This window comes from Rhagoletis pomonella, unplaced genomic scaffold (genome assembly GCF_013731165.1).
Source record: "Rhagoletis pomonella isolate Grant_MI unplaced genomic scaffold, Rhpom_1.0 Rhpom_scaffold_00005, whole genome shotgun sequence".
Taxonomy (NCBI): Eukaryota; Metazoa; Arthropoda; class Insecta; order Diptera; family Tephritidae; genus Rhagoletis; species Rhagoletis pomonella.
In genome coordinates, this window is record NW_023458559.1 from 75,091,091 (window position 1) to 75,104,480 (window position 13,390).

The following is a 13,390-nucleotide window of genomic DNA, read 5'->3' on the forward strand; positions in this document are numbered from 1 at the left end:
TGTATACCAGTTACGCCGCCAGATTACTGGAACCCATTAATGCCTTCGTTTTCCGATAGTGATCCACGCAATAAAACACTACTTGTGGATCCATGTTTGCATCGCAAGCGTTATGGCGATAAATCGTGATATAAACTACATAATAATTCCAATAGGTGATTTAGAATTTTTGTTTTATTATTTTGCATTACCAATGTAAAAATATATTCTATATTAAATTTCTATGCATATGTTTTTTTTACTTAAGGATTAGCGTGTATGTATGCATATGATACTGAATTCTATAAATTGCCACGTTTTGCCTGTTCGATCTCAATTGCCGTAAACAGGGACTTGAAGTTGCCAGCGCCAAAACCCTTGAAAAAAAAATAAATCACAGTCAAAATAAGAACAAAAATTTAAATTAAGGATACATGTGGACGTTTCTAACAAAAAGTAAGGTACATTCAATATGCATCCATTTAACTTTATTTTAAGAAAGTTCTTTATTTTTTAACGAAACAAAGTAATACTGGAAATTGCATCAAATCAAGTCTTTTTAAACCCATTTATTTATGAATATATGTACTTTGTATTAAATAAACAGGGATATGTATGTACCTACTACATATGTTGGTTGAACTAAAAATGCTTCTATACTCACATTGTGATTGTGTCGCTGAATGACCTCTATGAACAAGGTTGGTCTATCTTGCATATTTTTTGTGAAGATTTGCAGCAAATACCCATCTTCGTCGTAATCTATTAAAATATTTAACTCTTTCAATAGCTCCATATCTTCTTTGATCTTTGTACGACTATTCTTCAAATTCGCTTCCAAAATGTCATAGTAGGAACTTGGTATTTTTAGAAATTCTAAGCCCCGGGTACGTAAATTACGCACCGATGTTATAATATCGCTGGTGTTGAGTGCAATATGCTGTACACCTGCACCACCATAGTATTCCACATACTCTTGAATTTGTGATTTCTTCTTGCCTTTTGCTGGTTCATTGATGGGAATCTTTACGTTCTCCTCATAGTTGGCCATAACAATGGAACGCAGTGCAGAGTAATCAGTGTGTATTTGAGAATCATCGACTGACCAAAAACGATGGAATTGCAAAACGCGTTCATACCAAGCAGCCACGCTCTCCATCTGCAAATCAGGTTGATTACCAACGACGTGGTCGATGAAGTCAAGTTTTGTGGGCGGCAAACCTTTAAGTAGATTGTCGGGCGCGGGTGTTATGAAGCCAGGCAGAAATTTGCCATTGTATTTAGTACGATCGACGAATGTATGAGTACTGTCGCCGTACTGGGGATTGAACAAGTATCAACGAAGGATTAAAATCTCAAATTATAGAGGGGGTGGGAACAATTTTTCAATTTTTTTTTTATTTTGTTCAAGCTTTCACACTCACCGTTTTAATGGTGGCGAATCGTACGCTTCCATATTCATCTGTTTCTTCCCAAACATCCCGCACTACTACAGCACCACGTTCTTTTGCATACTTGAAAATTCCATCCAAATCATCAACCTCAAAGGCCACATCTTTTACACCATCACCATGTTTAACCAAATGATCACCATGCTCCGCATCGGCGGGTTTGTAGGCAGATACAAACACGAAGATTATGCGATTTTGTTTCACAGCGTGACTAGCTAGCCGACGATCGCCCGTCTCGAGACCCCGATAACCTACATGTGTAAAACCGAATCGTGTCGTATAGTAGCTGGCTGCCTGTTTGGCATTGCCCACATAGAAGGTCAGATGATCGAAACTTAGAAATTTGCCGAATTTCGGCTGAAAAGTTTACGTACAAAAATATTAAAAATAAAATTACGACAAAAAATTGCATATCGTCACCTAAGGAGAGACGACAAATCGATGTAGTTTCGTATTAGCTGCCATTCTGCATCAAAAACTAAATTTTAGAAACAAAAAAGGCCTTGCACCTTTTCACCATTAGGTGGCGATATGCTTGAGGCTATACTTTTTGTTTCTACGCACCTTTGGTCCTTTGTCGGTATATGAAGTCTAGGAAAAAAAAGAAAACATACGAAAAAGTTGTTAAAATTCTGCATTTTAAACATGGGAAGTTAGTAATCCATAACTAAGCTTTACAGTAAGATTTATGTAGATCGCTGGGTTCGCATAGAGCCCTCATTTTTTATATGTATGTATGTATGTCCATTTTTCCGATTTTTGGAAAAATGTTACTGTTGCGAAAATTCAGAAACGTCATAGATAAATGCCTAACGTTGTATAAAAATTTTAAAGTTTTATACCAAATATTTCGGTGCATTCATAACCTGGACCGAGTTCAAACTAAAACTTTCGCGTTTTTCATGAAAAAATTTATATTGCACACTTTTTTCTGCAAAAAATGATCAAAAGATATAGAAAAATTAAACTGTTAGGGGTTTTAAATCTCAGATTTATATTAAAAATTTTCAAAAACTTTGCAAAGATCTTAATAATACAAGCCAATTCATTTTCGTAAAGCAGTTTAACGATATTTTTAAAGCTATTTTGTTTCTCATTTAGCTTTTTTTAATCAAAAAAATCGTGGGTAATGAATTGGTTAATTTTTAAAGATATGACTAGTGGGTGAAAATATCTTGTCTCTTTTGAAAATGAAAATTGCACTTACATTCATTAAAAGTTTTAGTAACTTGAACTTGGCGAATTCTGTTAAACCTTTTATGCCGATATTTCAAGCAGCGTTGCCGCTTTGTTAATTTTTTACCAAAACTGGTAATTTTATTCTTTTTAGGACGAATTTGGTAATTTATTTCTATGATTCCAAAATCTTACAGACTAAATAGCAACAATTAATAAATAAAAAAAATTTACGAATAAAGAGTAAATTATGTTTTTTTTTTTTGGTTTATTTGGTATATTTTTTTTCAATTTGGTAATTGGTTCAACATAAGTCTTTTAAGTTTTTTATACTAACTTATGACTTATAAAAATTTAGAACTTTTAACCTTCTTACAATTGCACATAACAAAAAATTTGCTTTTAGTATGAGTGCGCAATATAGCTATTTAAAGAAAGCACCAATTTTTCCTAATACGGCGGCTCGACCACAAGTCCTACAGCCCCAGAAAACAGGTTGTTGGAACATTTTTACCTGCTGGAACCAATGGTGAAAGAAAATAACTTTACAGTACTAATTACAATTTTGCAAGTACATAAATACGAATGTGACGAGCTCATAAAACTGTAAAAGTAAATTTTATCTATCGTTTATCGATACACATCGATCGATAAATACATCTCAGCTGCCGACAACCAAAGTCGTGGTGTAGCTCTGTCGCCGCCAAAATAATTATCTACATATAAATACGGGGAAAAATAGTTTGACGGCGGTGGTACATAGCTCGTGTTTTTAATGTGTTCAGACTGTTATGTTCATAAAAACTTGATAATTTTTTTCTGAGTTTGGTAATTTTTTTTTAAGTTTTGGTATAAAAAATCTTTGTGGCAACACTGATTTCCAGCTTCATTTTTCCGTTATATACATATATATATGCATACAGATTTGTGGCATTTTGATAAAACAACTTATCTCGATTAAGGCCATTTTCTCTTTAAAGCAGTGTTTCCCAAAGGTCCTTGGGAGGCTAGACGGGGGTCTAGTTAGGCGTTGAAAAAAAGGAGGTTCACAAGCTGTAAGTGAGGGTTCCCGACAATTTATCTGGTTTCGAACAAAATGTTGGCTTGGCTTTACCGAGAAATGAAGACAGATAATACATACACTGCTAAAAAAATTAAGGGAGCAAAAAAAATTCCGAATTTTTTGGTGATTTTTGATAGGGTGTATTTCAGTGAATCAAAAAAAGGCACTTTGAAGCATTAAGATTCTAATTTTCAGATTTTTTAGCAAAATTTTTTTTAGGAGCTAAGGTTCTCAAGCAATCCTAACCGATAGCGCGAAAAAATAATTTGGCAAACTTTTTGTTTTGGTTTGGTCCACCGGAGTGAACAACAATTTGTTCAGTTAAACCGTCATATTTTTTAAAACCTACCTTAATTTTCTTGAGTAGTATATTTTAAGACGCAGTTCGCAAAAATTCCTCACTGAGGAATAAAGTTTCCATCTTCCTCCTCACTATAACTCAATTCAAGAGCAATCAATTTTGATGTCTTCTTTTGTGACTTAAAAAAGAAAGAGCGATCTTCAACTAAATTAATATTTAATATAACTCAGTTTTTTAGCCTCAATATTTACCTCACGCTCCCATGCCACTAAGAATATTACTCCGTTCTATCTCTAAATAGAACAAAAATATACTATTGTCTTTTTGTTTTTCATTTTTTTGTGTTTATATGCGGCATATACCATGCGTCTGACCCGCGAGTCGGTTTGGATGTGTTTGAGAAAATAAATATGTGTTAGTTACACCGACCTGACTCTGAATGATTCAACTGTCGAAGGCGAGTCAACACGTATACAAATGACTCGCGAGTCGAGACGCACCGTGTATGCCGCCTATTACCACTCCGAACTTACCCGCGACCTAAATTTCCATCGTGAAATCTATGCTTCACATTTTTTGACGTGTTTTGGGAATATGGTAGAAATATAGCAGCATGGTGTCCACCAGTAAACCTTTGAAAGTGGTCTACGAGAATTCAACTAGGTAACTATCCTATAAACATTGGGGCTCATTTTAGAGTCAGAAAAGTCTCTGAATTCTAAGTTGTAACCCTCATTATGAGCTCAAAAAAGAGCCAAAACAGAACATATTTCCCTTCTTAGAAGGGCACGCCAATATAAGTCCAAGTTGGGAGTAAGCAGTCCAAGTTTGAGAGTCTGAAATATGACGCTCTCTGAGTCGTAAAAACAAATATTTTTTATAATTCTGATTATTGCTAAACTTTTAATTCTAAATGAATTTTGTTACTTTTGTTGAACTAAGAATTTATGAATCCAACGGAGTCCGAAATGAGTCAGTCTGGTTGACTGAAAGAAATTAAAAGAGACTTGAGTGCTGTCTGCGCCGATATCCTAGTTATGGGACCATAACCGTAAAACTATTTCGTTAACCAAAAAATTTCACAGAGCAATATAGTATGTAATGCAATTGCGAGTGTCGCGGAAGCTGGCCAATAATTTCGAACAAAGTTTCTTAGTTCGATTTTAACAATTCAATCCTTCTGTTTCATTTTGTAAAATATTTTTTTTATGTACACATACCATTTTGTCCTCTTTTGCTGCTGTATATCGAATTCGCTATAAATTTATATAAAAATCACGGGTTTCACAAAATATCACTTTCACATTTAAACAAATTTTCGCAGCAACTACGGCGATCTTCGAAATGTTGATCGCTTTTTATAGCCGCTGTGAACTTTGTTAACTGAGTAATCCTGAATCTACTACCACTATCGTGTTTTAATAAACAATAGGTGTAGTGTATAGTATTAGTTAGCCAATATACTCGTGCCTGCATATGGCACATTCATCGATTTGCAAAATCTTGCATTAGCGAACCCATACTCATACATACTTATATATGTACATATATGTATTTGTATGTATGTGTGTGATCCACGTGTAAATACATCAATTCTTCTAATATTACGTACATATAGAAATCGTAAGAAATCTTAATTTAAATATTTCAAAACCAGTATTTTGTTTATCTAGTCTTAACGACAGTTGGTGGTGTTTCACATTTTTAACTGTGACGTTGTTTTTGTTTTGAAGAATATGTAACATAAAATGTCTTTTACCGGCCTAATGTTTTGTTTTTGTTTTTAATGAATAACATTAATCGGCCCTATCGCGAATTCCATGTGAACGAATATTCTTAAAAGTTATAAAGCAAAACAAAAACAATTTTAAAAAATTTTTTTATTTTTTTTCTGCTAAATATTTTAATTAGCTGAAACAGTTAGTGTTATAAAATGTGTTAGTCAGGCGTTAAAAATGTGCTCCAAATTTATTGTAATGTAAAAGATTTATAATGAAAATTTTTGCTAATAGGAAATTGAAAACATACACTCATCTCAAATATATGTGTATGTACATACATACATGAATGAAAAAATGTGAAAAAGGGCGTCTCACAACTTTCATTTGTTGTAGAAATATTTTTATAAAAATTGGTCCAACAATTTATAAGAAATACGTGCTTGTAGTTTCTGAGACAAAAATACAGCGTTCTTACAACCCCATAGCATAGCTGCAAGCAGCCAGGACTCACTTCGCATATTTTTCTGAATCTTTGTGCACAACTTTCGGCCATCAGTTGCATTTGCTGTATTCTTCTATCTGTATATCTGGAAAATTAAAAAAATGTTAAAGTATTTAGTTAATATTTTAAATGAAAATCTTATTAAAATGCATGCCTCACAACTTTCTTTAACCGCAAAAAAATTTATATTAAAAATTTGTTGTGTAAACCTGACACCGAAAATAACCGTTAAATATTTAGATTTTTATTTTTAGATCATCGTAAATTCGTTATATTATAATTTTTTTTTTTGATCAAGAATAATCGCTAAATTTATATATTTTATATTTTCGGTCAAATTTAATCGTTATTTTATGATTTATATCGATAATTTTTAACCGTTATAATGGAGACTGCGTTTCTTTTATGATCTGAAAAATCAAATTTGAAAATAACGTTTATGGAATGACCGAAAAATTCCAAAAATAACGATTATTATAGATAAAAAAATAAAAGTCATAACATAACGCTTAAATTTTATCGCAGAAATAGAAACTTTTAGACCTTCATGAGTGTGCATTGAAGTTAGTAAATCATGTTTTCTAACCTTCATACATTTTAGTAAAAACTCTTGGTTTCTGGGCTCGATACCAAGAACAACTTAGACCGAATCATAAATCAGGCGCACCTCGCCAGGTAACGGCAGATCATCCAGTTTTTTGCTATGAAAATGAGAGTCATTTAAATGCATCATTTTATTTATTTTTCACTTAAAGAAAAAGGCCCTTTAAAGTGCAAAACTCGGAAAAATGTTTGCAGGGAAATACAAAGAAAAAGCGATCTATTATTTTATAATTCGACAGATCTGAGATTCGACTTCGTTTTTAAGGAAAAAATACAGCTCTACAAAAATTTAACAACTCACCAATAATAGTCAATTCTTGTAGGTTTTTATTCGAATAATCAGAATATGATCCTTAAAAAAGCTTTATTTTCACATTTTTCGTCCAACTCTGTTTCGACTACATACATATATAGCACTTCAGAAATGCCTTTTTCTATACTTTGAATCCGAAATCACCCAAAAATTTTAATAACCGAGAACAAGACTTATGATCGAAACTAAATGTCGCTCTCGTAGTTTTGTTTCCAAGAACGCTTCAAAACCAAAACCTAAATGAGAACAAAACTGTCGAGAATGTTCTCAACGGGAATTGTATAAGAACAAAACCCTGTGGAACGTTCCTAAAGAGAACAATATGCGAACAATACTTTCGAGAACATTTCTAAGAGAATGAAATGGGAAAAAAGGTCTCCGGAACGTTTTGGCAGAAAACAAAACGCGAACAGAAGTCTTAAGGAACTTTCTTTCGAAGAACAATGTGGGTACTAAAGTCGCAGGCACTCTCTGACAGAGAACGAAACGGGAATAAACCTTCTTAGAACTATTCGCGAAGAATGGAGGGGAGAACAAAAGTTTTCTCATAGCGTTCCATTACTTTGAAATGTTTGAATATTAGAATTGCTCAAAAAAGAACTGAAAGATAATTGTGCAAATAAAGCCAACGAAAGATTTAGGACACGAACTTTTTTTTTTTTTTTTTTTTGCATAACAAATTAAAAGTTGTTCTATAAATGGACAGTTCACCCTAATAATAAACGATTGTGAAGTTGAAATGATCCAGCTTTTCTCTAGCTTAGAATTAACAATTGTAGTTCTCACTGAAACGATTTTTCATCCCAACACGGAGACTTCTCTCAAATTATCAACATTAAGTTCTCAAAACTTCCGTTCTCATTTGTTTTCTCTAGCAGAACGTTCCCCAGACTTTTGTTCATATTTGATCTTCCTTGAAAACGTTCTCGATCCTTTCGTTTTCATTTTGTTCTCATTAGAAACTTTCATCTACATCTGCGAGAACAAATAGCGAAACAAATGTCACGGCATTTGAAAGCTGTTGAGATGAAAAATTCAGGGAAAATAGTTGGATTAAACAATTACATTGACCTGTCAAATGAATTTGCTTTTAACCTGAATCGGGATTTACTCGAGCGTCGCGAAGGCCTATTCGATTTTGAAGATTAAATCATATAAAGAAAAGAAGGTAATGTGATGAGTGTATATCCTTTCAGCGGTGACTGAAGGATTTACAGTTTTCAAAAATGAAAACAAGTGACATGGAAATAAATCTTTTTTTATAAGTAAATTGCATGCTGTTTTTAGATCAAAAACATTCAAAAGTTTTATTTCTTAGGGTCAGATCTAAGATCAAGATAATTTTACATTCAATCAGATCATCGAAATGACCTTCAAAAATATAAGTTTTGATTTTTCGTCATTTTGACCTAAAGCGGCATGCAATGAAAGAACATAAAAAAATTAAAATGTGTTTTTCCGTGTTTCCCGCTCAAAAAAGGCAATCATTTTATCCAAAAAATTTCGTTACAACAAAATTATACAACTGTTGGAACAGTAATTCTAAATTAATTAAATTTCATATTTATTTATTTTACCACTGCTTGCATCCAATTTCTTTCCACTCAACTGTATGAGCATTAATGCAATGTTTTGCAGATTAGAATAAACAAATACTTGCCATAAATCAATAAGTTGATCAAGCATGAATTGCAGTTTAGCCCATAAATATTTACTGAGACTGGATTAAAATATGCAAACATCTCAACAATAACACTTACGCCAAATATCACAGCTGTTGCCCCTGAATAAGCTATACTCTCTATTCAGTTTAATTTAGTTCAATGGAACGCTTCTTAAATGCAGGAGTCATATCACAACAACTTTTATATATCTGGCGAGTTAGATAAATATTATAGAGCGCCGATCTTGATGATTTTCTGAGTAGGTATTGTATGATTTATTAGTAAATAGCTCTAAAAATGTCAAAATTTTAGCCATCTAACTGCGGGACTTTTCTAAACCGATTCAGCTCGTCGTTCTGATCGTTTTTCTATAACTTTTTATGGGTCCATCTCTTCTTCATCAAATATCGGACTAAAGTTAAAGTACCCCTTCGTCTTAATGAATGAGCTTCCCAAAAGTTGATTTAGGTTTGTTGTTTTGCTCGCCCACGGGTGCTCGAAAGTGCCCATTTTGTGTTTCATTTGTTGGCTCTCTTGCTGGTGAGAGCCACTTTGAAGGGGGAATTTTTGTTTCTCACTAGCCCGAGATCGCCCGGACTATTTTTCCGGGTGAGTTTGTTAAAACTGTCAAATTCCAGAAGAAGAGGAAGAATTATAAAAATTCAAATTTTAACTAATAAATATACATATCGTCGTTTCAAGTACAAAACCGCGTATCGGCATTCTGCAAAACCGCGTAACTAACATTTGCTGCGAAAAAATTGGATTTGCTCACACAAGCTCTTGGCTCGATCCTTATCCATTCGTCCTGAAATATACTAGCCAGAAATGCGATTGCTTTATAAAAAAGAGAATCATTTTGAAATATGAGTGTTTTTGCTCTCTAGAAAATAATTAATGCATTATCTTGATACGCGGTTTTGTACTTTAAACGATGATATGCTGTTTTTCTTTCACATATTTTCGGGCCTAAGGGCCGGTTGTTCAATGTCTGGTTATACCTACCACTACACTATCGACGATAGGGCTGTGCGATTATTCGATTACTCGAGCAAGTTGGTTAATCAATTATTGGGTTAATCAATTACTCGAGTAATCAAAATTTTGATTACTCAAAACGATGATTAATCGAGTTACTTGAAATATGATTACTCAAAAAAAATAATTTTGCTCGTAATAGAGTTTGCTTTGGAAAATGCTTATTTTCTTTTTTACATTCTGTGTATGAAAAAATTTTTTTTTTAATTTTTGAAAACAGAAACGTTGTTTTCAAAGTATCAAGGAACTTTAACTACTTTATACATATGTAAAGAGTTGAAATGTTGATTACTCATTTTACTCGAAATGTTGATTAATCATAAAGCATTTTACTCAAATATTTTTGTTTTTGGTTAATCAAAAATCTTGATTACTCGAGTAACTGAACTTTTGAGTAATCATAATTTCCAATTAATCGAATAATTGAGTTATTTACTTTATGATTAATTAAAATTTTGAGTAATCAATTAATCGCACAGCCCTAATCGACGATTTCGACATTATGCATGTAACATGTGATCGATAAAGCAGTAGTTGTGCTTAACTAAGGGCCGGTTGCTCAAAGCATGGTTGACACTAATCGTTGGTTAACATCGTGATCGACGTTTTCGACTCCATGCATATAACACGGTGTCGGTAACGTGGATAACGATGTTTAACCGCAGATTAGTGTTAACCAGACGTTGAGTAACCGGCCCTGAATGGGGACTTAATCGGAAAATCTGGAAGAAAACAACAATGAACAAGGTAATATGGTCGCGTATTGTTCAGCAGGTCAAAGCTCACAAAGAGCTGTAGCGCCACACGATGACAGGGATGATTTATTGAAGTAAAATTTGTTTAAAGGAAACATCAATACATTGTTGCCAGCGATATCTAGGGCAGATTTGTAAGCAGAACTTTCTTATACACCGTTGTACAGTTATGGAATCCATTATTTTGGTTTTAGAAAATCCTTTCTTTGTTTTCTTATAAACGTTTTTCTTTGCTTTTTTGTAGTTATTGTGTTACTTTGGATTTGGTGCAGAAAATAGCTGCCCTATATCCATTTCTTTCGTATATACTACTGTAAATACAATCTTAAGGTTCATATGTATGTACGTACAAGTGCTCATATGTAAATGATTTGCAAATGAGTCCGTTTGTTGTCTGTGCACGCAGTAATCAATAAAGAGGGCATGCTCAACTCGCACCCAGCCACACGCCGATTGATACCGTATTCTAAACAATATTGAAAAAAATACATATATATATTGAAAATAAACCCGTTGCAAACCATTTCTCTATATTTAACACCTGTTAGCGATGCCACCGTCAACTTGTTGTATGGAAAGCGCAGGCGGGTGGGCTGGAGTGCGAGGTGTCGAGCCCCCAAAAACAAGATCACCATTGGCCAATGGCTAAACAGCCGGTAACTCAAACAACTGTCTGCTTATGTATTGGTACTTATGTACCGCTGCGCTGCAAATAACACACATACCAGGGTGGTTGCGAATATTCGCATTCGCAACCGCGGAGCTTCCGCATTAATTTCAACCTTCGCATTCGCTTTCGCATTCACAATAATCAATGCGGAGCTTTTGCGAATGCGAATGTTGCACCGATAAAAGGTATATCTGGCGAACAAAATGAAAAATTGTAGCCAATTTCTTTTTGCCTATGGTCGTGGGAATATTTGACTAACAAAACAGGTCAAATGTCATATATATCAACTTTGATAAAAATGTCCTTAAACATATTATTTCTTAAGCTATATAACCAAACTATCAATGGGCAGTCATACAAGTTCCCACTTCTACTTGACCTTTGACGTACGTCCTTTTAATATATATATATATATTTTTTTTTGTACTTTAACTTACTTGAATTGGTTTCTTTATTATGATTTTTTTGGACTAATCTTAAAAAAAAAACTACTAGACATAAAAGGAGAAAGTGTTCACTGTAATTATAACCAGATTTTCGTGATTTGCTTTTGTTGTTACATATATTCGTTTCAATCATTTCAAATGGGGCTCTTCGGGGAAATTTTTAGCAAAAATTAAAAAAAAACAGAAATTTTATTTACTTGTCGGGCAATATTTCTTTCGTAGGGATATACATACATTGGATCCTTGGCTAAAAACTTCTTCGGTAAAACTGTTCCCCTACGTCTCCCTTCTTTGCTATTTAAAGTCAAAGAGTAAGCTCCTTTAATAGGGATTTCCAGCAGAAATGGTCAACGTCTGGCTATAAAGAGAATCGATGCTCGAATAAATAAAAAGATATAGGTCTGACCTTTAATTAGGTAAGAATTACGTAACTATCTGATGAGGGTCATCATCTATGATTCCAATAATTCAAATCCTTATAGAAAAACGGGGTGCTTTTTTAAAAAAATAACTATATTCTGATCCGATTTGAAAAAAGAATTTTGTTCAAAACTTTCATTCCTGAAAAATAATAATTTATTTTCCATATCCACCTATTTATGGTGCTCGCTATAAGCACACATTTTTCAAACCCGTCGCAGAAGAATGTATTAAAAGTGAATTACAAAAACTAAAATCGAAAAACGCTGACGACGTTACAGGTTCCCCTAATTCTGAAACAGCCAAAGGAATGAGAATGAAGAATTCTTTTTAAAAAGTTTTAGAAAAACGTGACACATTTGGTTTGGCTTGGAATGAATTACAAAAACTAAAATCGAAAAACGCTGATGACGTTACAGGTTCCCCTAATTCTGAAACAGCCAAAGGAATGAGTATGAAGAATTCTTTTTAAAAAGCTTTAGAAAAACCTGACACATTTGGTTTGGCTTGTAAGCGGTGTTTAAACAACGATCTCACCATTATGCTAGATTCTTCAAGTGAATATGAAAGTCTGGAGGATACATCCGACATTTTCAGCCCCGATGAAATTCTCATTACTTTTTATTAAATATAATGTTCCAATTTTTAAATTCAAGTACTAAATAGAATAAACATTATTTAAAATTAATAACTTTTTCATTTTGTTATTTACCTAAATAACTTAAAAATACTTGACATCCGCATTCGCATCCGCGGATGTCTAAAATTCCACATTCTCAACATCCCTAACACATACACATGCATAAATATTGTCTATGGGTTTGTGAATGATACTCAGTTGATTGTTGGTACTCGTATTTAAAATTATAAGTATTTGTTTGTTGTTTTAATTAAAAATACACTTAACAGGAAAATAATTTATGCTTTTGTCAATAACTGGTGCCATATGAATAGGAATGCGGCGCTTTGCTGACTAGTATTTTAGTTTTTTTTTTTGCTACTATTTTCGCCCTCGCTAATCGAAAATAAGGGCTTAAGTGAGAGTATAAATTCCGCGATCATTAATTTGAGTTTTATATGTAACAGTTTTAATAAAAACATTCAAAGTACACATTTCATTCATATATGAAGCCATGAGGGGCAGAGTAGAGCCTAATTGACATTTCAAAATCAGTTGAGGTGGACTTTAAAATATATTACTAGAATCGAAACGGTAATAGCCCTAGGCACGCCCTTTTAGTACCCTTTTACTATAATATGTAGCATCACGTAGGTCCAATGCACTTTT

At 33.3% G+C, this 13,390-nt stretch overlaps 1 protein-coding gene across 1 annotated transcript; it reads right to left on the reverse strand.

The window, feature by feature from the left end:
• Positions 1-242: 242 nt before the first annotated feature.
• Positions 243-2,643, reverse strand: LOC118740219 (4-hydroxyphenylpyruvate dioxygenase-like). Its single transcript, XM_036471717.1, has 5 exons — positions 2,638-2,643; positions 1,995-2,021; positions 1,404-1,787; positions 644-1,297; positions 243-356 (listed from the first exon to the last, which is right to left on the reverse strand). The coding sequence occupies exons 1-5, from the start codon at positions 2,641-2,643 to the stop codon at positions 282-284; spliced, it is 1,146 nt and encodes a 381-aa protein (XP_036327610.1). The 3' UTR covers positions 243-281.
• Positions 2,644-13,390: the final 10,747 nt, after the last annotated feature.

Coding starts and splice junctions, on each gene's coding strand:
- LOC118740219 (XM_036471717.1), bottom strand. Junction 1,788..1,994: donor ATACCGACAAAGGACCAAAG/GTGCGTAGAAAC, acceptor TAAACTTTTCAG/CCGAAATTCGGCAAATTTCT. Junction 357..643: donor TTCAGCGACACAATCACAAT/GTGAGTATAGAA, acceptor TTTTTTTTCAAG/GGTTTTGGCGCTGGCAACTT.